A 25,773-nucleotide genomic window follows, 5' to 3' on the forward strand; every position below is an offset into this window, starting at 1 on the left:
TCGATGCTCGCTGCCATTCACACTTACGTTTTGTGTATCGATTTGTACCGCGCGTATTCAAACAAAATTACTACTTTAATATACTTGTTTGCCTTCAATCAGGTTCATTCTTAAGAAAACTTTTCGTTTGTAAACTTTGATGCCTAAATGACGATCCTTTTTTATCGAACAATTCACTCCACAAAGCCGACACGAATAGGTGTTTTTTTTTCATTTTTCTTTCACCCCTTGTCACTGTTTACTTGTGGAAACTAAGCATTGTGGGGTGATTATTGGAGTTTTCCTTCAAACCAAAATTTTCTTCGGCCCATTTATTAGACGTTAGCTTTCTGTATGTAACGAGAGATTGTATGAAATAATTTCCTTAATTTCTCACTTATCATCCAATCAATGCCTCTTGGATGAGTTTCGTTCTTAAAGCTAAAGCATTGGTTTTAATAAGGAAATTAAATCAAATATTTGTAAGCGAACAAATAGAAAGTTCTCAACCCCAGACGGATAATATAATGGGAAGAAAATACAGTGGCACATCGCGTGTCGTTCAACATTAATTCACTCAAGTGTGTTTATTCGATTATTTATTTCATCATCACGCGGCACCCTCGGATCCTATTTTTCACGCGTTACTAATCGCAATTTGACATGCTACGCCTATTTAAGTTCGACCCTGTACCCTTAAATTACTAATGGATTTCATTGCGAAAAGAAAAATGTCAAGCTTTAACCGGACATAACATTTTTGAATTAGGCAAGTGGTCGCGTTTTGGGAAAATGAATCACTGCGCCATCTCTTAGTCGTTGCTTGTACCATCACAGTCCTGACACAAACCTCCCCTGTACAGCATTCAGGATTCTATGATAAATTCCCACACGTTTGAACAGAGGGCGACACCAGTTCCATTCAAGCGGAAAGTTTTGAAATTTTAAGTTTTATCGTAAACGCATGTATTCCATACTTTTATCATTCAATTTGATAGATTATATCAGTCAATAAGTGCGCATCTAAATGAATACATCTGTGTGACACTTAAAAGTACGCTAGAGTGACTGTAAACACCACAACAATGCCTGTAAGTGTAAATTTATCTCATTATTATATTTACTTACCTTTCAATTACCAAGTTGGCATATTTCAAATGTTAGGGTCAAGCATGCACATTCTATAACAAAATCAACAATATGTACTTAAACAAAATATAGGCGCCTTTCCAATCAAAACACCTTTGAAAAGATAATTATTTAGAAAAAAGGCGGTCGCAATTACGCAGCAAACTCTTTATCTTGTTTTTGGATGACCAAATAAGAATTGCAGGTGCCTATGCCTTATGGACTAATGGAATGATCACGAAAATTACCTTTTTTATATAATTGTGACCTAGATATGTGATGGAAAGGACTAATTGTTTATGACAATTACCGCTATTAGGGTGTAAAACGTGGAGTTAAAAACGAAAACCGTTTTTTCGTACCTAAATCGAATAGCAATATGGTGAAAAAGGCTATTTTCGTAAAGTGGTAAATATTGAAAACAGGCGCTAAAACCGCGGCACTCGCGCGAATGCCTGTGCCTACTTTCGAAATACTTTTATTTGATTTGCAATTTTGCAAACCGTTGTTGAACAGGGTTGATTATACAGTTGATGAAAACGACCACTGATTGTACTGTTAGGGAACTTCTGGATGGATCAAATTTAATAGCACTAAAGATCTCCTAATTTTTGCCACTTTTTCTTGTGGGCAAAAATTCATGAAAGAAAGACCGTGCATTTTTAATTGGCTGGAGGTTGCGTTTTATCAAAGGTTTTATGTAAACCTGTAAATTGTATTTAATAATCCGGTTTTCTTCTCAGGCAATTCATTTCCATTTTGGGTAGAGTAAGACTTATTATTCCATGTACGAATTTTCTTGGTTATTGGAGTAAATCACAAAAGTTACAAAGAAGAGGCGGTCTAGGTTATCTCCAATGAGAGTATTTACGAGTATAATTACGTTGCATGGCAGGTTCTCGAATTTAATATTCATGTTTCCAGTTTGAACCATTTGAGTGGAACCCTGAAGCACAGATTTAATAGTATTTTACATTATTAGCCAGGTAAGTGAGTTTTTACTGGCGATAGGAGAAGTTGACTGGCGAGCCGTTAGGCGAGCCTGTCATCTCCTAGAGCCAGTAAAAACTATTACCTGGCGTATAATGTACAATATTTTATTTGTTACTCATTTGTAAACGTAAATAATTAGTTCTTAAATTGATCTTGAAGAAATGTCTAAAATATCATGTGATCCATGTAACAGAGACTTCGCATTAATTCTGGCCAATGAAATTACTAGATTACTAACTTGTAAAATTTTTACAGGTCTGCTGTCAGTTTTACAAGTCTGCTGTCAGTTTTACAAGTCAGTAGCGTTTAAACATGACGTTTACCCGTTTGCGTTTTGTCTTGTTAATCAACTTACAACTGAGTAACAAATAAATATTTTAAATCTGTGCCTGAAGTTTAGGAAAATTTGATGGTATGTGGGAGAAGCATAGAACTTTACAGTAGGTAGCTCAAAAAGGACGGAGAAACTGTTGATTTTTATAGGAAATTCAGAGAAACAAAGGGGGTGAGGGGATTGTTAAGGGTACCTATTTGAAGAGAAACTTGAGGAGAATTTGAGGGGAAAGTTCATAAAATATGAGAAGAAGCACAAGCGAAAAGTACAGCGAGACTTGAGCTAAACGTGGGAGGTACAATCAATTTCAGAAGGAAAGGAACTTGAGAGGAATTGATAAAAACTGAAAGGTAACACGCGAAGTATCGAAGACCAGGAATTAGAGAACTCTGAAGCAACTTGTAACCTGTAAGAAGCATGAAGGACATTAACTCGGACATTAAGGAGATATAAAGTTGAAGAGAATTTTATTGAAACTTTAAGGAAACTTGAAGAACTTGGGAAGCGACCCAAGCGATTCAAGGGCCCTTGATGATTGTGTAATAAAGTCCGAGCGATTTCTGTGCCGCCGGAAGGAGGGCAGAGGGTTTAAGGTACAATTTTGCGGTTTTTCGGATATTTTTCAGAAATAGTGGGTCGTAGGAAAAAATGTTATCAAAATCGAAAGCTCATCAAATTTTCTGCAACTTTTTTCCAAAAAACACATCGTTTTCCAGCTACAGGCCCTTGAAGGTGATGAATTGTACTCACGTTTTCAAGCCATTTTTTGCCGTTGTTTTACTACCAAACTTACATAACGTAACTATTCCATCTCGTCACAGAGTGTTTAAAAGGGTGCCACTGTCACAGAAGGAGAGGCAGAATCTAAAGCATTTATTTTTCCCTGATAAACCAATGGTCCATAGTGGATCATTTAGGAGCCCTGCCCCCAAAATTCGCGGTTCTGATTTTTTTCAGGAACTATAACCAAAAAGTGGTTACTCTTTGCTATAACTGATAGATATGGATGGTATTTTGCAGCTTTCCTTGAGTGTTTGAGTATATTCTTTCTGATTATGTGAATTTTCCCATAAAATTTTGTACTTGTTTTTGTACAATCGAATGTCGTATCCAAAGTTCGAGAAAAAAATAAAATTCCAACTGCAAGTCTGGACGGGGCCATTAAGTTGGCCAGAACTTCAGTAGTTTTGGTGAATTTAAGTTCGAGATAAGAGGGCCACCTCAATATCTCTTTTATTTGGCGAAATAGGCAATTATGTCAAACATAATTATACAGGGGAGTTTTTTCCGATGTTTAGTATGGGGCTGAGAAAAAATCAGGAAGGGTTTGTTAAAACCATTTTTTAATATCTTTGTAAAATAAATGTTCACCATCGCATTTTCGAAAAATTTTTCGGTTTTTTTACCTGTCGCTGTTGCGATTTTATCGAGTGTTTTCCGTTGCAACAAAACTTTAGCGTAAAAATTATCCGATTAAAAATCAAGGTCTTGTGTCTTTACCTCAGATTAAATCACTGCTGATCGTTTGTGAATCCAGATTTCCTAGATTTTTTAAATGCATTTTCGCTTGCACTGATTTCTATACATCATTCTATTTACAACTTTACAAATAATTTCTTCTTTTCTGCTTTGGAGTTTGAAGAATTTGCGAAAAACTAAAAATACATTCCAGCATTTTTTTCTCGACCACAATTATATCAAAGTTGCGTACCCGAAACTTCTATTATTTTCGGAAATTGCTTATAGCTGCTTGGGTATTTTAATACATCTTTTACATCATTCACACCTCCAGATGCAGTGTCGGGTCTTAAATTAATTATAATTAATTACATGCGTAATTTTTCGATAACGCTATCTTTGTTTTTCATCCCAATGATGGCAAACTGACATATAATTGAATTGAAGTATTAAAACACAACATAATCGCCTTGTTCTGCCATTGTGACGTTTGAAAAGTAAGTACTCTATGTCCCATAAGCACAATCTGCATCTGGAGGTGCGAACGCGCTACAGTAATATTGCACTTACCTAATTTTAATGAGATCTCATCAAATCATCAGATTAATGCTGTAATTACTCACCTGTAACAAATGAAACATATATTAGTTTATATTGTAATTGTAAAACATTGTGTATACTATGCACTTCATTTTTTCATCTTTTCATTAAATGATGAATTTTAAATTTTTAGTGCCAAAATTGCTTTCAGAGCTGCTTATTATGGTTGTCGGTAAAGGAATGGTAACAACTTCCTGATTAACTTTCTAGTCATTGGTTATCATAATGAAATTAATGGAAACAAACATCATTTCGTGTTTGGAGATATGAAACAAATTAATATCATGATCTTATCGTACATAATATGTTTGCGTATAGGAATAGCTACCTTCTGGAGTGCAATATATTTTTTGACAACAAACAAAAATGAATGGAAATCTTTTGTTCAGAAATCGCATAGTGTACGTGAACCTTCTCATTTTTACGACCTATTACAACTTCAAAAATTAGGATTCTTCATTAGGTAATTCCAAAAACAAGACTTAAAACAAAACTTATTGAACTTGCAAGGGGAAGGAATTTTGATCATTCTAAATGGCACAAATTTATTTAAGGTTGTTGATCTTTCATTATACACAATTTATGCGGTTTCGGCTATTTAGACTTAAAAAATTATTATTTTCCCGAAAAGTAAACGAGATAGGTTGGTAGCGCTTATAAATCAGAAATATGTTTCTAGAGAAAACATGGAATATTCTGGAAGAGTTTAGAAAGCGTATCATATTTTAGGGAAAGAAATCGTCGCTTCCGCTTGACTAATCTTTTATAGACTTGATGGCGCCTCGATGTGTGGATACTCCATACTCGCTACAATCATTTCAATGAATTGAATTATTCGTTTAATTGCGAACTTTAGCCAGCAGTATTAGAAAACAGGGCCTCCCCCAGGTTCTTATGTATCGTATCCTAGAATCTCAGTACTTTACCCAATATTCTAAGGGTATAAGAGATTTGAGTTTCTCCCTACTAAAATTTGGTCCCCACTGAACTTAACTCGAAACAGATTCTTCACGACGACTTAAATCTCACTCCCTAACTTTCTTCCACAAGGCTATACCATTAGTCAACACTGGCTGTCTTTTTAAAAAGCTTCGATAACGGCAACATTGCCAAACATTTACAAAACAATAAGCGGCTAAATGAAATTCAACATACAGGGTGACCCATCGTTATTATAGGTACTTAAGCCAAACAAAACATCTGCATGACATAGTTTACATAACAATATTTTGGCAGTTTGTTTAAACACACCGGTGTCCGAATTTTGTACATCCGAGATCCTACGAAATAGAAAGAGATTCTTGGAAATCCCTTGAGATCATCGGAGATTTGTTGAAAACTGCGGTAATTCCTGAAATCCCGAAGTTGAAATTCTAAGGCGTGTTTTGAAATTCTGTAGTATTGATCCTATTGATACTAAAGTGATAATAGTTTGACACATTCTCAGAAATTGTTTAAAATTCTCTGAACCCATTGTTAGGTTCTTGGAAACTTCTGAACCTTTTTAATGTTTTCCAAGGCTTTTGGATGCCTTTTGACCTTGCCGAAACCCTTTAACACTATATAAAAATGTACCAGTCCTGTAAGTCACTGAAACTTTCCGAAACAGCATGAGACTCAATGAAACATTTAAAATGATCTATAGTATCCTAAAACCATCTAAAAAATTAAATTTAAACATGTTTTTAAACCCCTTGAAACTTCACTGTGAAGAACGAGGTGAAGAGGTGTGCGCAAATAAATCATTTTTTCAATTCAACGTTTTTACGGTTCTGATATGAGGATTTATAAAAGAGATATGTTATCTTTGGAGAGTAGATTACGTGTGGATATGTTTGGTTTGTTAATACTTTCTTCCGTGTCTGTGATACTGATACGCCAATTTTTGGATGATAAATTTATACCAGAGGAATACATTCATAAGAAATACGATCCTCGTCGTTTATAATTTCGAATTGCTATCGGTATCTCTGTCCGGTAATTTAATTTTCCCGCATGAGTACTTTAGGGCAGTAGAATGAATCCATCAAATTAGACGACGGATTTACATCCTGTAAAAGGTTTTACTGTTTTAATAGATGCTCAATATGACCTGAGTTATGGTCACCATACCATTAACTCGGTAAAGACGATCTCAGGAGTAGTGTCTTTTGCTTCGGCGGCGGCGCTCAGCAGATTGGATGCTCTTGGTGTGCAGGTCTTCCGGGAAAAGAGGTCATATAACACTGGCTTGTGTGTCTTCCTCATTTCGATTGCATCGAATAGTGAGAGAGGATAGGGTACCAAATCATAATGGGAGAATTCTTTGAGCTGTTCATCGTATTACTCGAGGGGTGAGCCACCTTAGATTTGAATCCTTGTATAGTCATTAGTCATTTCTCGAGACAAACTCAAAGGTTTGATTGGCCAGGGCGAGCATTGAAGAATTGCCAATTTCAAAAAGGTCATACGGCAGTTGATAGTCATCTGGGACTCCAAGCGTTATCGCGTCGTAAGGTACCTACACTCTGTTTGTTTTAATAAAGAAAAGGATTTAATAGTCGAATTGTTAAACGCGAAGAAAAAACCACGAAAGCAAAGTATAATTTCCTCCCTTGGCCGCGGGAGGAAGTCATTTTGCTCCCATGATATATAAATAGGTATTATTTTCTGACTCAAATGTCCCTTTTTTACATCTGTCATGTTACACCTAGTGGGCGATCAGCATTTCCGTCTTTCTGTCTCTGCATTCAACAATAAAATAAGTTATCTGCATTATCTTCCCCAAATCAAGTCTCATTTCACGCTCATCCTTGATACATCCAGCGCTATCAACGCAAGGCCTTATTACACAACCTAACTGCTCACAAAATGTTTGTTTACAATCGGTTCTTGATAAGTGACAATGTTTACTTTTTAGATGCGGAGTGAATTATCCCTCTCTGTGGCGATGGCGCTATCAGGACTGTCGCGAAACGAATGCGAGCCTTTGGGATACCTCTTCGACGAAGGCGCCAAAATAGTAAATGCCGCATCCAGTTCATCGTCGAGCTCATCATCATCCTCACGCACGTCACCTAGTCTAGCGTCGAGCGAGAGTGGAATAGCCTCATTTTCCACGGAATACTTCACTCCTCCATCGGATGACGGCTTCTCTCTATTCCAATTGGACGAATTCCTCGAGGTTAGTATTTCGCGAGAATATCAAAATATTGGCCTTGTCTCCGTAATCAATATTACCTTATCTCCGGCTATGTTTATACATTTTCTATCACAATAAGATAGCAGAAGTACCCGAATGGTTATTTATACAAAAAAACCAAATAACCATCTAATTGTTTTGCACCTTTCTAGACACTCGACGATCATCAAGAAGACAAAAAAACCGAAGTTCCAATCCCTGTGAATACTTCTCAGGTTATGTGGACGGGAAGAAATATACTAAATTTGTACGCAAATATCCAGGGAAACGCGACAATGTACGCTCAGGCCACGATACCCAAAGGAGTTAGCAGTTACTTTAATAATCGCTCACAGCTCTCCCGCTTGGAGGGCGCAACAGTACCACCACATACCGTCCACTCCTGCTGCAACGGAAGCTGCGAATTTGTCGAATACGTTTTTACGTAAATCACTGTGATTTGATCTCAGATTTTTTATTGTTCACTCAAAGAACTGGGCACTAATACTTTACCAATTATTGGTATACCTACTTAATTTATAAGACTGACAATATGCAATAATTGCAAAAAGTTTATTTATTTCACCGACTTTTTTCTTTTAACTCGTTCCAAATTTCAAAGATCCTTTGATATAAATAGCAGTATTTTAATGTATTCTTTGACTTATGTTGTATCGGTTGTTTAAATGTTAGTATTAATTTAAAAAGGTCTGGTGTGCTTTAAAATTGTGATAATAATGTAGTACTTACTAAGCTACTTTGAAACAATACTATTGTTTTTATACTCTTAACAAATTAAATAGTATTAGGTCTGTTTATTAAAGACTGTTGGATACTTATTCTAAAATTACGTGTTATGAACTAGTTTACTTAATAAATACTAAATTGGTGTTTGAAAAAACTCTTGTTGATAACCCAGAGACAAATTTGTGAATGATATTTATTGCTATGTGCTCGAATGTGTTACAATCAAAAGGCGATAAACGGACACTACGCAATAACTTGATCATTGATCAACATCGCTATTACTAACTTGCGTATGGTTGTGGCTATTAATCAGTTATGTCATCTCTAGAGATAAGCACAACGTTGTCTTCTGAAAAAAAACTTCGTGGCCTCCACAAGCAACGTGTCAGTACCATGACTAAAGTGTTCATCTGACATTGATTATTGAAAGGCAGAAGCTACGCGTTCGTAACGAACGTTTACCTTGTCTCCTGTGCGTAAGGGTCACCCGACAAAATTATCTTCAAGCCCTTGAAAATTCAAAAGTCTAAAAATATAGTTGTGTTTCGCAACACTAAACATGGGGCGCTATGTTACATTTTTGACGTAACAAGTAGATATTTTCAGTTCTTTTTGCAAAAAAATTACTGACAAACCAGTGGACGAACTTGTTTTCTGAAAGCAAGAGATCTTGCAAGCGTTTCTATGTCAAACCCGTATTTCAGCACTCAGTAGAGAGAGATCTTGTAAGTTAGTGATATTTTTGCATATTTAGTGTAAAGCTTGTCATACGCAATTCACACAACAATTAATACCAATTGCGTAAATCCATCTTTAATCACGGTCACATGCATGGGAAGGTTGTATGTAGTATGAGTGAGAGTGGATTATATCTTCTAATCTCGATTAAGAGCGAAGGGTAGGTGCCTGGTGTAAAGTAATGAATGAAATGCGATTTTATTATGACGCCTCTCAATGTTGGCCCTCAATTTCTATTGGTAAAATGATTAATACATTCAAAACAAATTTCATCGTAAGGGGTTGGAATGGATTACCCGTTACTATCGGTGTATGGGAATTTTGATTTAATTTTTGCTTAAATTGGACATCTCTAAATATCAAAAATCGATTTTCATGGACTTACAGATAAAGTGGCATGAGGGGATCGGATGAATTAACCCTAGAATTAACCTCTAGGGTCGATGTAGAAGGTACGGACAGAGCGGATTGCATTGATATTTGTTTAAATTGTCTCCCAATGACAGAAATCGATTTATATTAGAAATAGTGTAACGCAAGGGCAAATTTGTACCAAAACTACCAGGGTGTAGTGGGTGCCCTTTAATGGGGTTCACTTTTTTCGAATTTTCGTTAACGTTGCGAGTTTTTTGAGTGGTAGATGGTATACAGGGTAGCCTTCATAGAGTTAAAAACGACCGTTGATTTTGATAGAGGGCCCTAACTTGAGCTTATTCCATTGAGATAAACGCTAATGGTTAAAGATGACCGATTTACTGAAAAAATTAAAGGGAGGGTAGGGACGCTTTTCGAGGTGACAGCAGTAGAGGATTCCGTTTTGGGCCACCACAGCGAGAAGCTGTTGAGTGTGAACTCACGAAGGCCTGCTAAGTCTGTCAGTTTTTAAAAGAAATAGATCCATTTGGAGCAAAATATCTTAGTAAAGAGAGATAGCCATCGGTCAAATAATAATAGCAGAACTCCATTTTAATTATTACGATTAACGACTTCCAACCCCTGCTTTGCAAGACGTTAGGGGCTGGGTTTTTTTGTTTGAAACGTCTCCCAAAAATTCATTTTTAGTAGGACTAGTACAATGCCGATAACCTTGGTGGTAGTGGAAGCTCCAGTACGACGAAATCGTTCGTATTCGGGTAGCATATAAGTGCGTTGTGGTACAATATCCTTGACCAGGAAAGAATGAATTCAAAGCTAGTTTGTGCCAAAAATGGCAGAAACTGACTACCTTCCTCTTTAAATAATATGTTGGAGAAGGAGAAATTAAAAACTAGTAGGTATAATAAATAAACAAATTAGAGCTTATTATTCCCTTGGCAAATATACTGTTGTGTAAAGTACGTCATGACGTATTGTGTTTCAGCACCTAAATAACGATGTGTATGGGAATTTCAATTATTTTTAATGTTAAATATTGATTGTTATTTGAGACTAAACAGAATAATCATTTCATTTGAATTCGAGGCCAAGGCAATTTTGTTTCAGAATTATTTGGTTTAATTTTGTTTAATTAATCGTTTTGTTTATCTTGATTTGTAATTGTAAAGTTAAAAAATTAAGTTAATTCATCTGGAAATATTTTCGTAGCATTTGTAAAAGCGTTATCTCCGGTCAGCGCGACAAGGTTTCGTTATCGCTGCGTAAGCTAATTAAGTTACATAGCAGATTTTTTTTGGCCAAAGTAAACACAGATGTTAGTTATTCGACGACTCAGCAATTTTGATATGGAGATGGTTCGGAAAGGGAAATGTTTTAAAAGAAGAGGAAGACGTTATTCGTTGCTTTTTATGTGGCCGCTTGTTGTTTTGGTGAATTGCGTGTGTTGGAAGACAGTTCATCTTGCCAGTTGTAGAGTTTTGTGGAAGAAGGTTAGAGAGTGTTTAAAGAGATTTAAGTCGTCGTGATTTCGAGTTAAGTTCAGTGGTGAATCACGTAATCAAAAAACAAATTTTATCTGTTTTAACGTTCATGCGTTTACCGTGACAGGCTTTTTATAAGGTTGTCCAAGTTAGCAGTTAAAGGGACCATCAAGTACCAAATTTTACGTCTAAAATTACAACAAACCGAGTGTCTTCTAAATCAAAAATTAAGTGCTATGAACGAAGTGAAGTTCCCGAAGTAACATAAGTTGGTTTTGATGTTTATTTGTGCTTCATTTGACGACAACTAGGGAATGCAATCCCGCAGCAAAATCTCAATCCCGGTATTTGCGGGATCGTTAGATGTTAATCCCGCGGGATCCCGGTATTTGGGGGATCCTGCAAAATTTTAAATAAATTGGCAAATAAGCAATTTTGTGCGGTTAACTTCTGTATTAAAATAAATCGCTAATTATCACAATAAGTATTCAACAAAAAAGTACCTCCAGGCTAACTTAGACCTCAAAAAAATCACCTGTAAAGTATGGACTACTAATAAAATTACCTTTTCTACTGCGTAAGAAGAAGTGCCCAGTTCGTCTTAGGTCTTACATTGTTATATTCATACCAAATGCCCAATTGCTCAAGTTGTTAGCGACAAGATGCAATCATGGTGTAGGTATTTCACCACCCACTTCTTGGTGGATGGCATTCCATGTTAAGTTAAGAAACCAGCCCCCTTCATGAATTGTTCCTTTGGGTATTGTAACCTCCCACAAATTTTTAAATGGAGCAAGTGGTTAAATGGCCGATAATCTAGGAGTTCTCATTACTTACACAACCATTTCTATTTGTTTAAAATCAATCAATTAGTTACTGAGAACTCTATGATCTCTGTAATTAGCTGATGTCGATTAAATGAGAAGAGAACAGAGACAGAACGGCTTGCAGAAAGGTTTTCTACATTGAAATTTCAAAAAAATTCAGAGGAAGAACGGCTGTGACGGGTTTTTACATTATGACTGTGGTAGTAAGATTACATCAATTCTTGGGGTAAGTTTTCGGAGGTAAACCAAAGAATTAGTTTACGCCACCCCTATTTGCACTTATATTTTAAAATACGCACTGCATGTTCTGAGTTCGGGAATATACTACATAGGCATCTCTTCTGCGAACCCCGCAAACAGCTTTTTGCCACGAAAAACACACAACACATAAGTTTTCTAGATTTTTAAACACCATCGATCTCCATATTTAATTCACAATATCGAACGATCAAGTTTTTGTCCACAAACGCCAGGACTGTTAATTAGAGTCAATTTCCAGTGCCCCGAGAAAAGTCAACAGTAAATTACATAAAATAATGCCGATGCGTTCGTTTCCCCCAAATGTGTTTATGAAGTGATACGATTAAGAAATGCGACATGAGTAGGTTAAACTAGGGTGAAAACTTTAAAGGGATAATGAATTAGTGGCACAACACCCTTCTGCTTTATTATGTGTAATTTAATATGAAAAATGAACTAAAATGTCATGGGGGGATTAAGCGATTGACATATGACGAATAACACGAAAATTAAAATGCTACAATAATCACGAATTAAACGAGAAACGATTAAGAACAATCGTACCCATTGTAACAGGTGTAACGCATAAAATTAAAAACAAAAAGATAGGAAAAATAATTAATATTCAACAACAAAACAAATTCTCTAGACGTCAAGGCAATAGTGTTATAGCCGGTATTACAATCAGGGCTAGCGATGGCCAAACAAAAGACGAGCCAAGCAAAAAAAAACCGTATTGTTTCAATTGTTCAGAGAAGACAAACAGATGAATGCAGTTTTTAATTACATCACTATGCCTTTTGTTTCATTGTGAATGCGGCGATCATAGATATTGTGGCACATTTTTCCCCTTTTTCAACGCTTTTAAGTATACGTGTTATTAAAAGCAATTGTTACCTACATATTTTTGGATATGATGGCGTTTAAAAAAAAATTGTCATTTTTCGGTACAGTATTTTGTGATGTAACATACACAAGCAGTAACTACTGTAATAATTTATAAAATTACCACTCGAATAAACCAAGAACGAAAAGTTTATAGTGCTTTATGTTGGTGACAATTCTCTTTAAAATTACACGCGAAGTGAAGACAATAATTCATATATTTGCAAAGAAACCGCAATTTACTAATAGAACCAACATTGCATAGCATTAATAATAAATTATTATCGGCGCGTTTTAAACTGCTTAAAAATCAGATTTACAATTTCTTTCTAAAAACTTTACCGTCGTTTGCTTGAACTCCTCACATACTGGTTTTTCTTTTGGTACATTTATTTCATACAGTGAGTAGCGAAAGGTAAAAATATAAAGAATTTTATATCAGTTACTGTTAATTGCTTAAATGTTGCTTCTAATTTAGATTTCATTTATTTTAGAAAGTAGTCATTTTGGAGATTATTTAGGGGTGCCCATTGCTGCAGTTTTGTTAGCAGAAAGTGAGCAGGGCAGTCGAACTATAAGATTGGTAATTGGAAAATTGAGATTTGTGGGAAAGTTTACAGTTTCCATTTTTACGTTGGCAATCATATACAGGGTGTTATATGACCGCATGTAAAAAATGGGCGATACTGATAGAGTGGATCAAGACAAGCACTTTTTCCAAATAAACCGAGGGTCCAACGTGTTTCGTTTGGGAGCCACCCCCAAAGAAGTGGTGAAAATTGAATTTCTTCTAGTTGTACAAATAACTATTTTTCACGAGAGGTACCGTTATTGTATTTATATAAATGTAGAAGTTGTTTACATAAGAAAAAAATCGTAAATTATAATTTTCACTGGCGTTTAAAAATTCCAAAGCAAGATTCGAATTTGAACGTTCTTAAAGATAGCATTCTTTGGGAAAATTGGAGCTCGTTGTATTGCATGTATTTGAGTGAAATTATCAACATTGGAATTGTTAGTAAAATTGATCTCGTTAGCTTATAAATCATAGTGAAAGCTGTAAATAGAAAACCTCTAATATGGTTTTCTAAAGTGGATCGATTTCATGATTGATTTTGTCGTCAGTATATCTAAACTTTATCGTAGTTTGGTAATTAATTTACTATCAAGCAATTAAAAATGATTTACTAAAAAAGTCATTTGTGGAAAGTCTATATTGTAATTCAAAGAAGCGATGGTCGGTTCTCGACCTGAATTTCGTCCGTTTTCTGAAGGTTTAAGATTTCAGCACTACGTAAAAAGTTGCCTTTTTTTAAATTGTCATTTCACTGACGAGTTTTGTATTAAATTTTACCCAAAATCGTATTTTAATATAAAATTTCAATTTTCATATAGTACTTTTATTTAATGTCAATCTGTCTGTGATGACAGGAGTCATTATCGACATTTAGCAATGTCAAAAATGCGGCCGATGAAGTGACAGGTGCGGCCAGTAAAGTGGCAAGCGGCAGGAAATGTAGTCTGCTCTGTCTCTGTGATGGAAACTAAAATTTCCTGACAGAAAGTAGGCATGAAAATGAAGGTTTCAGGACGATTTTGGGTAAAATCTCTTTCGGGAGTATATTGCACTGCACTAGTTTAGCGATAAAAAAACTCCGTCAATTTTAGATTAATTGATGTAAACCACAAAAGTGAATACTTGAATAAAAAGTTATTGATTAAATAAAAATGACAGTAGTTGGAAAATTTATTAACACGTGAGTGACGTATGCGTTTTTCGTGTATTGTCTATGTCCCTTTGTACGACTATCTGCATAAATCCTGTAGTGGTTTTCATCCCACTATTACGTCTATCCGCATGCATACATTTATCCCATAAAATACGTGTGTAACAATGAACACACGGCCATGGTATCGGGGGGATTATATATATATATTATATTCATCTCCAAGAGATGCAAAAAACGTTCACAATAGCGTCTATTCTGCTACCTCACAATTGAAAGGAGCGATTTCGAACCTTCGCAGGAACTCGATGCCCATAAAAGGAAAGATAGATGAATTACGTTAATAACAATTACTCGTCCAAAATCCGCAAGAAAGTGTTATCGGGAAGGCATCTACATATTTAATCCATTCATTAGACGAATATTGAGTGTATGATATAAATCGTACAAGTTAAACAACAGACCGACTATCTCGAGAACGAAGTTGATACAGATGGATTTTCATTTGATTATGAACAATGCGGGAAGAACAATAGGACCAACTGAAATGCACTGTAACAGTCGAAGATGAGAACTGAATAGTTTTCATTTAGTGCTAGTACCATTCGCGTTTTATTCAGATTGGACCACGTTTCTGAGATGAATATGCAGGGACTAAGTAAAAAGTTACAATTGCGAATAACCGAAATAGAAATTTACACAATTGCAGATTCCTCTAAACGGATTACAACTTTCGCGTTTACGTATTACGAGCGAAGTACTTATTTTTACAACAAACTTATCCGCCGCCGCGGCCGTCGGAATAGAATGCCAAGGGAAAAGGGGCGATAGAAATGTTAATTAATACGGTTCCGTTATATTAATCAAATGAAGCGGTAATGCAAAGACATTGAAACGCATCCGAACGTTCAAATTTAAATTTATACACCATACCGATACCTTCAGAGTAGTGTAGTGATTTATATACTTCCGATTCAAACGGAGGGATGATATTTTGTAATGTTATGTGTATTGCGATAACTCGAGAGGGGTTGATTTTACTGCTATTTCCTTGTTGCTTACCCCTAATAAATTGTCTTTGCATTTATATTTATATAGTTACCACCAATCTGTTTATAGCTACTTAAATAGGGATCAACACACTTACAAATAACGAAAAGCTGGATATTAAGGTAGTGGGTTCAGTTCTATAGTCTCCCACACAAGAACTACAGATTGCCACTTGGACCTAAGTAAGCGAGAAAGTTACAAATATGACAGGAGAACGCTGGTGATGGTTGCTATATGCTCTTTTGGCAGTAGTAGCTTGCGCAACTGTACTGTCACTTGGTAAAAAGAAAACAACGTATGCCATTTCCACTGTCTGATATAGTCTAGACTAGACAATTGACAGAGGCACAATTTTGATTTTAAAAAAGGAGTTTGTTGTTTCTCTAACTGTCGGCCACAAGCAAAAAAGTAATGGTAAAAAAACCGAAAAATGTCATTTTCAAAAATGAGCTGGCGTTAATTTATTTACAAAGATTTCAAAAAGTAGTTGTAACAAACCTAGTAATTTTTTCTCAGCTTTTTAATGGTGTTAAAATAAAATTTTTATCAATTGTGAGTTCCGAGTAAATCACAGCAACTTTCTTATTTCTTATGGGCGCCATCTTGGAGTTTTATGTCATTTGATAGAGAAAAAGTACAAAACCGGTGATAATAAACACTTAATATTTCATTTGGGAATCATCTTTGCATTTTTGCTTCGAAGTTTACAATGTACTTCTTATGACAATAATTCCATGGCTAATTATGATTGAAACCAAATTCATTCTTTTATGGTTGCGCAGTCACCATCGACGCGGCCATGGAATTATTGCCATAAGAAGTAATTGCAAAATTCGAGACAACACTGCAAGGTGGATTCCCAAATGAAACACTAAGTGTTTAGTATTGCTGATTTAGTAATTTTATTCTCTATCAAGTGACATAAAAATTCAAGAATTCATAAGAAATAAGAAAGTTGATGTGATTTACTCGTATCTCACAAGTTGTTGTTTGAACACTATCAGAAAGCTGAGGGTTCACTTAGGGTTTGTTAAAACTATTTTTTTATATCTTTGAGAATAAATGATCGCCAGTGCATTTTCGAAAATGATAATTTTCGGTTTTTTGACCTAAACTTCGTTATTTGTATAGTTAGGCTTAGAAGAAACTCTGAAAGGGAAATTTAATCTACATAAAATTCTGCTATTCTTTGCTCATTTAACTCTTACGGTTTACGAGATCTCCATACGAAACATCGGAAAAAACTCACCCTGTATAGTGTATATGTACAGATCCAAAACTTGCATGCGCCCTAGATATCAAACTGAAGGTGGACATAACTTAGAAGGTTCGTTGAGGGATGAATGGGCTTTTTCGGAGGATGGTATAAAAAAACTTATTTTTCTCCTAAACGGTTTCTTCTTTTGCAGTAATTCGAATTTTTTTTAATGACAGACTAAAGCCGTGTACGTAACACCAAACTGAGAGTGGAAGTAACCTTCAGAGGATCGTCATAGGACTGCAATTCTCCCGAGAATGGTAGATATAAAGGGGAACTCGTTTATTCTATAATTTTTGACAGTTTCTACCTTTACATGTCCTTGATCATGCCGTAATTCGAACTTTTTCGTATGAGTACCAATTCAAAATTTACAAGCCCACGAGATACCAAACTGATGGTGAATGCAATTTTAGTAGGATTCGGCAGGGAGGATTGACCTTTTTTCCGACGGCGGTATAAAGAAAATCTTAGTTTTCTCATTTTTGAAACGGTTTGTTCTGCGGTACTTGAAACCTTTTTCATATACATGGCGATTAAAACTTTACGTGGACGCTGGATACCAAACTGAGAGCAACCGTAGAATGATCCTAGAGGGAGTGTGGTATAAAGGAAAGTAAAGTTGCAAACGGACTCCAAATTTTTTGTGTCCGTTCTCTTACATTATTCCAGACAGCGGGATGTCATCGAAGGCGTAATTGCGTAATTGAATTCAGTTACTACTTCGATGCGTCCCTGTTATGTTATACATTGTAAGCAGAGACTTGTTATAGCAAGTCTCTGATTGAAAGTGATAAATTGTTATTACCGTTATACGTAAATTAATCAATTTTATGACTGTTATAAATTTATTGTTGGTTGATTGTAAATAAATAACCATGTAACTAAATTTACATTACACTGGTGTGAAGTGTCGAGTTATTTTTAAATAACAATTAGTGAAAGTTTGTGGCAGTAGTGACCAGAAAAATGAAACAATTGATGCAATTAGACTGGGTTCGAAGCTGGTCAGCAATCAACAGAAGCTAAAGTAGAAGCAGCTCAATAAACCATAGCAGCTAAAAAAGGGCACCCACGGTAATGAATTTTTCAGAATGTTCCTCATTCGAACAGTGAAATCCCTGGTGAAATCTGATGCCGATGTTGCCAAACCTCCCGTAATTTTCTATAAACGTTCCATTTAATATATAAGCAAATTAAAGCGCGCGTAGGGCAGTTCCAACTTCGCTGCGCTTGTGTTATTATGTTATAAATTGTAAGTGATAAATAATAATTACTGTTATAAGTTAATCAATTTTAAGACTGTTATACGTTTTTTGCTAGTTAATTGTAAATAAATAAAACTACAATACACTACACTGGATAGAAAATATTGTCAGAAGGTGTCATTTTACTGACGAGGTTTGTATTAAATTTTACCCGAAATTGTATTTTATTATAAAATTTCAATTTTCAAATAGAACTTTTGATTAATGTCAATCTGTCAATGATGACATGTCATTTTAGACGTTTATAAATGTGACAGGTGCGGTCGGTAAAGTGACAGGCTGCAGGAAACGTAGTCTGATCTGCCTCTGTCAGGGAAACTACATTTTCTGGCATAAAGTAGGCATGAAAAGGAAGGTTTCATGACGATTTGAGGTAAAAATCTCTTTATCAATTAATTTTTTATTTAGGCTAGGCTACAGCACATTCCAGCACACAATGCAGTTTATACGTGTAACTAAAATACTGCAAGAAATCGTTGAACAAATGAGTACTCATTCTTTTATTAACACGTTTGTGGGATTTAAGAGTTCACTTAAAATACAATGTACTTTGTACATTTTTAATCTAAGTTCCGTAAAGTTCACATCTGAAAAAGTTTTATATTTAACCAAGATCGGAAAGTTGTATAAAGACGTTAGTAAAAAAATTCAGATTGAAACTCGAGTCAAACATTGTCCACTGCTGAAAGGAGGCTAAAATGACTTCTTTGCATGTCACCATTGACAACAAAAGTTGTCTATTGTTTAGCTAAACAATGCCATCATATCTCCTTGGTGATGAAAAGTTGTTGTCTCTCTTCAACAGTAGACTCATCTGTGTCTCTATCCTCGCCATTATCAAAGTCCCTTTATGTATGGCTCGATGCGGCATTCAGAATATAACAATAGGAAATGCGGTGACATTTTTATCGTGTGTACATAGAGGATAAAGAATTCCGTGCATGGATTAGCGGACGTTTTATGGGTAAATGTCATTAATACGAAGATTTTTACAATGTTAACGATCGCTTCCGAAAACCTTTCCTCCAACTAATTAATCGAGCGTACACGAATTCGGTGAAAATTAAAAGTCGAATTCCGAGTGTACAATAAGCATTACTGTGCACTCACGCTTAAAGCGTCTAGCAGGGATTAGGAAAGGAACTGCTGAGACGTCTGGATTTGTGAATAGATGCCCAGACGCCGGACAGTGGCGCTCTTTATAAGCTCGTGACAATACAGCTTTCAGAAGTTAACTGGTCCCTGCCTATTCAATGTGCATATTAGATGGAAATACATCATTCTCTTTGCAATTATAAGGTATTGCTGGATTATTATTTCGCGGCATAATAGGACAAGTTTGTGTGGTAATATGAAAATTATTGTCCCGTATACACAAAAGCGCTCGTCAGGAATTTTATACAGAATGTTGCTAAAATTAATGGACTATCGGTCGTGTGTAGCGAATGTCAGTGGGGACCGTTGCTACCTGTGAGGTTTTCCCTTTACTTTTTTAGTTGCAGTTGGCTCAAAGAGTCTATTATTAGAAATAAGAAAACTTTTAACCTTCTTTTAACCGAAATTTAGCCCACCTCGTGGAATATTGTGTGCGATTGGTTATCGCAGCCAGGCAGCATAGTGCGTTACTAGCTTTATTTGTGATATAATTTGGTTTAGAAAAATCAAGGGCGCCCTTGAAATTTTCAGGAAACGTGTTTTTCATACCAGTCAGGTGCTCTTTGGAGACGAGATACAAATAAATGTTATTAACAAAGCATAATCAGAATGAAAAACTGAGTAAACGTGGGAAATTTCATAGTCATCGGCCTACTTTGATTTTTTTGACGATGTTATTCTTTTACTGGATTTTTTAGGAAATACTCAAAAATGTGATTTAAAAAACTGTTCAAAATAGCTCATTTGAAGCAATTGCAATTTGAAATACTCAATTTAATTAAATATGTTGAATAAAATATCGGCTATCAGCTTCAAATTGTCTACACGGTCATTACATGCCATTTTGAACAGTTTTTTAAGTGACATTTTTTCTGATCTCTTAAAAAAATGCAGTTAATAAAAGCATTAAAAAAACTAACAGTTTTTTGCATGTTGACTCACTTTTTCATTCTTTTCTTAATAATATTTGTACCATCCTTTCTCCAAACTGGTATGCTGTAAAACATTTTTTTGAAAAAGCACCCTTGATTTTTCAAAAGTAAAATTATCCCCAAAAGCTAAAAATTCAATTGGAAAATATGAGGATACAATGTATATAAAAAAACCTTTTCTACAACTGTAAAAAAAACTATCATTTTCTGACGAATTTCGAAGCGTGAAGTACTAAATTTTTAAACGGTTAATTAACAGGTAACGTTCCTCTTTTTTTCTCAGGCATTTCTCATGCGCATTTCGTACAGATGACAAAGTTGAACTTAAACAGCAAATTTAATTAACAATCGGTTCAGTTGTAGAAAAAATATTGTATGTAACGCTAGCGCGAGCATTTCACTGGTATTCCTTCAGTCCTTCAGTCCTTCAGTCTCAATGCGCGAAATTGTAGTTGGCGCTCTTGTTATATAAATAACTATTTTAGCGCATTTTCGATTCTTAAAAGAGAGCTTATAGTTTCATTAACTGTCGGCTAGTCGCTTTTTGTAAATCGATCGAGATTTCGGCAACGGAATATCGACTTTCGAGTTTTAGGCAATATATTCGTACTATCGTGCATCGCTTAATCTAATAGCTACCGATCGGTCACACACACGGCCGTGTCAAGCATCACTTTTACACCCAGAAAACTTTATTATGCTTTCGTGGTATCATACTTTATATATGACATATGTATAACCAATTAATTTGTACTAAATTCAAGGCTTTAACCTTTATTCTAATATCTGCACTATACTTTACATTTCCGTAACAAATATCCGATATTTTATAAACTAACGACTAATTAAGCATTACCTACTAACGTTTACCTCATTTTCAAGCATCTCGTATGTTCATTAAATCTGGTGCGGAGCACAAGAAAGCATTGGTAGCTTTTCAAATCGCCAGCAAAAATTATGTATACGTATATAGGCAAATCGATTACAATTTTGCATCTGAATTAAACTGATGAAAAAGTGCTTACTGAAATTCTCTTCTTGGATGTAATTCGGGATACTCATTGAATTCAGGTTAATTGACAGCGACACAATACCATCGAATAACAAAGCCCTCTCACCACGGCCATTGTGTATTAATTTGAGTATGGGATGACATATAAAGAATACCGGTAAACAATGCATACCTCAACAATAATGAATATTGATCGCAACTTTGAGTGTGTACCTATTAAAAAAAATAGGTAGCACTATCACCATCTATTATTTTCAGCGATGCTGAAGCCGATTCCGTAGTTGACGAAAATGGAGTTCGCGCATAACAATACGCTTAATTTTTTCCTCTTTTGCATAACATTTAAAAGCATGTCGTTTATTTACACAATTATACAGAAGTAACTTCTTTTATACGGCATTCACGGCCGGTGCATTCGGCTATTCTTTCAACTCTATTGTGACCCGCCACACGAGCATTGTATGTATTGTTGCCAGTTTCCTCCACCACGGCCAATGGAACGACTTTTTGTGTTCATTTCCATTATACTTTGTATATATGTGAAGACTATTGTCTCCCTTTATTATTGTTAAGATTCTAAAGAATTTTAAAAGTCTGTATTGTTCTATTTAAAAAGAGCGCGATTGCTTAGAATTTATTACGCTGATTATTTTATTCCTTAAAAATGGGTTAAGATTTCTCTTTATATTGCCATTATTGATTTAAATTACTCCACTTCTCCTCTTTTGTTACTATTTCTCTTCTTTTGTTTGGCAATACTTTTAAAGATCTCATTTCGGAGCAAAAAATTCTGTTTACCTTGCGTAGAATTTTCCCTTTCTCCTAATGTGGTCGGAAATAATGTACCTTAAAATTAAAACAAATCCGAAAGTGTGTTAATTTTAGAGAAAAGGACTCGTTCCACAAGTATACCTACATTGTTTTTACATAGATGCATATTCAAAGTCATTAAAGGTAATACTCGCAACAATTTCCCACAACCCCGTCATCATGAAAAGAAATAGTATCTACAGTAGCTTCTTTAACCCCATCCAAATTGCCATGTAAGAAAGTGAGAGAAACATGCGATTTTGCAGCCATGGTAATTCCCTCCTTGAAGGTACGAGGGGTTGTTTTTATATTCCCGGGCTGGGATGTTTTGAATTTCGATGGAATTTTTCATTATGCTGTTTCACTTATACTCGTACCTTGTGAGGCAATTTACAAAACAATTGCCGTAGTTCAACAGGAAGCAGTTTCCTTTCTTCTGCGATACCGCCTTCACAGTTCGTCATGTCAGCAGTCAGATGTATCTCCAAGTCTGCGTCTATCTGGATGATAGCAAATACTAGCGTATACTATGGAGATTGTCAGAGGTAGCTGTGTACGAGCTAAGAAGAGTGACATTTGGAACTTTTTCTGCGCCCTCCTGAGCTACAAGATGTCTTAGACAATTGACAACGTGGATAGTCATCCAGAGGCTGCACGTTCAATTCCTGAATACATATATGTACATACTCTAACAGGTAACGATGACTTAGAAAAGCTCGTCGCACACCTGCGTCAAATGCAGGAAACTTAATCAACATTTCCTTACACATTTCAATAAGTATGTACTGCGAAAGTATAATATTTGTTTTCAACAAAGCCGTTCGCTACGGAAATGTTATTACAATATGGATATATTAATCCTATTAAAAATGAAGGGTATATGCACTGTTTTTTTAATGATAGGTGCATTAATCAATACATCCAACGCAAAAAGGATATATATGCGTCAGTATAAATGGTGTCCTTCTATTTACTAGTTTCCCCATTTAATTTTCATCCTATCCGTCCTTTCGAAATAATACTCCTGTTTGGAAAAAAAATTAAATCCTATTTAAATTGTACCTATACCTTCCATTCTTATTCTGTTATTTAAACCCAACACTACCCTAAAGTACGCGTTTTAGTAAATATTAATTCCTTGAATTATTCTACAAGGCTTCTATGAAATGCAGTCACCTGTTGGAAGTTGAAGGGTTCACATGTCAACTTATGAACATTTTACTTATGCATTAGACGCTTTCCCAATCTATTCATTGACTGTAATAACTAGGTGCATATAAAATGACACGATACAGATAATTTTATTATTCTGAACATGTTAACTGAAACGCTGTACGTATCCTTCAAAACGCTCAAAGACATTCGAAAATAGCGCAGCCTTTAACGGGGGCCCGATCAAATTCTGATCCCTACGATTTTCCTGCAAATCCCTTAAAAAAACGTAGGTATAGGTTTAGTTTAACACGCGCTCGCCTTCCCTAAAAATGACCGGACGTACGCAAATACAATGTAGACCTATTGAAATTGTTTAAGTACAAGAAATGCGAAATAGCTTGAAATTGTACGATTTCTTCGTGGTCGAACACAATTTGGCGGGTCAATTCGTTATTGTCACGTTTAAGGATCCTCAGCTGCACCATATTTGGGAAGAATTTTCAAAGATTGTTTACAAAATTAGATAAGGGATACCCAAATCCGCCAAAAAAAAATTATACAGACGAAAGGCAAATGTTGAGATTTTTGGTACCGTAGCTCTTAACGTCACATTTTGAACTGTTGTCGAATAATAAATTCTCATACATTTCTCCAAGTCTAAAAAATAAAAAAATATATACACGATTTAATGCGATTGCAATAAAAATTGAATTGCATTTATTAAAAAAAATAGCTTTCAATGACTAGCGTAAGAAAACAATGCCCTCTGCTTTTCCTGGAAACATGTGAGCTTTGCAGTTTTTCTGGTCCGAGTAGAAATTCTTTAAAGACATATCCCGACAACCCATCATTAGCTCCATTCCCAAAAAGTAAATTGCCCTGAGAATTTTTGTAACAGCGGCATTTTCACCAATAAAATACCTAAAACCGAATTTGCATTATCAATGTGAAATACATTGGAAACTAAACGATTAAAGGAATAAAATACGAAGTGTCAAATTTTACGATTTGTAATGTTAGGGGTTCAGCTCGTACCACTGAGAAACAACACTGTCTCGTTTTCACTGCATACATCATAAATTGGAAACCATGAAATAACTAGATTAAAAATTGCTTTAAAAATAAATACCTAAGAGAGTTATTTGTTTTTAATTTAATTTATTAAACCGGTTCAGTTTACAATTGGAAAATTCGCACCTCTGGGCGTGGTTACCATAGTTACCGTAAGTTTTAATTGCCCCATTGAATAATATTCAGATTTATTATTCAATGATTGCACAAAATAATAACTGTTTATATTTTCATTTTTAGATTTCGAGGATGTCCTATTCGTATTTTGCGTTGCTCCAGAATTTCCGCAAGCAGTAAGCACAGAACAGTAGAAGAAAAAGAAACGAAACGCCTTTGTATGATCACGTTTCTTAGTAGTGCTCTACACATTTTAGCACCTATATACCATACATATGTGTACGCTTCTGTATTAAATTGGAAACTATTATAGTTACAGTGTCCCATTCAGGCAAAATAGGAGTTTGTTGCGGTTTTTATAGCTTTCTACGCCATCACAAGTCACAACGCACCCTGGAGTACGCGATCAATTAAAAGAAAGATTGTGACAGCAATAATTTTAAAGTGTTTTAACGTTTGTAATTTTTAAAGATATCTTGTATACGTATAATTCTTGTATTGTATTTTACCATTTGTTTGTGTATGTATTATACGTTACAACGTGTCTAAACCTTTGGTATTATCTGGCAAGTAAACATTATTATTAATGCCAGCTAATGATGAACGATGAATTTGTGCAGGAGATTTTAAGTGGTTATGAAATATCTGGTTGTTTTTTAATGAAGACAAAAACGAAAAAAATATTAAAATTAAATGGCAGTGTCTTGAAGATAGACTTTTATATTAGGATTTGCATTAAATGTTGCAGCAGGCTTTGTTGCAAATAGGGTTCAGCATTTTTTTATGAAGGTCGAAATGTCAAAAAAGAAACAGTATTACAAAAAATAAGTTATTCCCATGCCGTACAGTAGCTTTATTCTTTTTTCCCAAAACTGTACCCTTATAATTTTTTACTTAGAAAATCCTTTCCACTTTCCAGCAAAATAACAACGCTAAAGAGCCATATAAGTGTATATATTGAACAAAAATCCAAAAATCAAATATTATTTAAGATTGAATATCCCTTTTACATTGAAATTTCATTTACTAATATTTAAACCTGTCAAAATCTCGATAATAAAATTTACTTTGAAATGAGCACTCACTTTTTACCTTTAAATAGCTTAATTTTTTTAAATTGGATTTTTACTAATACAAGTAAGTACAAATTTTCATTCGTTATTAACATGACAAACTAAGTTTGGCTCTAGGTTTGGATACATTTAATATAAGAAAATGTACGAAATCCCTTTTTGATTCCGAGAAAATGAACTAGCAAGGGACACCAAATTCA

The 25,773-nt window shown here is 35.1% G+C and overlaps 1 protein-coding gene across 1 annotated transcript; it reads left to right on the forward strand.

Annotated features, from left to right (window-relative positions):
- The first annotated feature begins 933 nt into the window (after nt 1-933).
- Nucleotides 934-8,387, forward strand: LOC116172817. Its single transcript, XM_031490104.1, has 3 exons — nt 934-1,070; nt 7,392-7,655; nt 7,826-8,387. The coding sequence occupies exons 1-3, from the start codon at nt 1,065-1,067 to the stop codon at nt 8,099-8,101; spliced, it is 546 nt and encodes a 181-aa protein (XP_031345964.1). The 5' UTR covers nt 934-1,064; the 3' UTR covers nt 8,102-8,387.
- Nucleotides 8,388-25,773: the final 17,386 nt, after the last annotated feature.

The sequence above is a fragment of the Photinus pyralis genome, unplaced genomic scaffold (genome assembly GCF_008802855.1).
Source record: "Photinus pyralis isolate 1611_PpyrPB1 unplaced genomic scaffold, Ppyr1.3 Ppyr1.4_LG5, whole genome shotgun sequence".
Taxonomy (NCBI): domain Eukaryota; kingdom Metazoa; phylum Arthropoda; class Insecta; order Coleoptera; family Lampyridae; genus Photinus; species Photinus pyralis.

What these genes read in the sequence shown, in the direction of transcription:
- LOC116172817 (XM_031490104.1), top strand. An exon ending in AATTGGACGAATTCCTCGAG is followed by an intron (nt 7,656 to 7,825) that starts GTTAGTATTTCG and finishes GCACCTTTCTAG; the next exon opens with ACACTCGACGATCATCAAGA.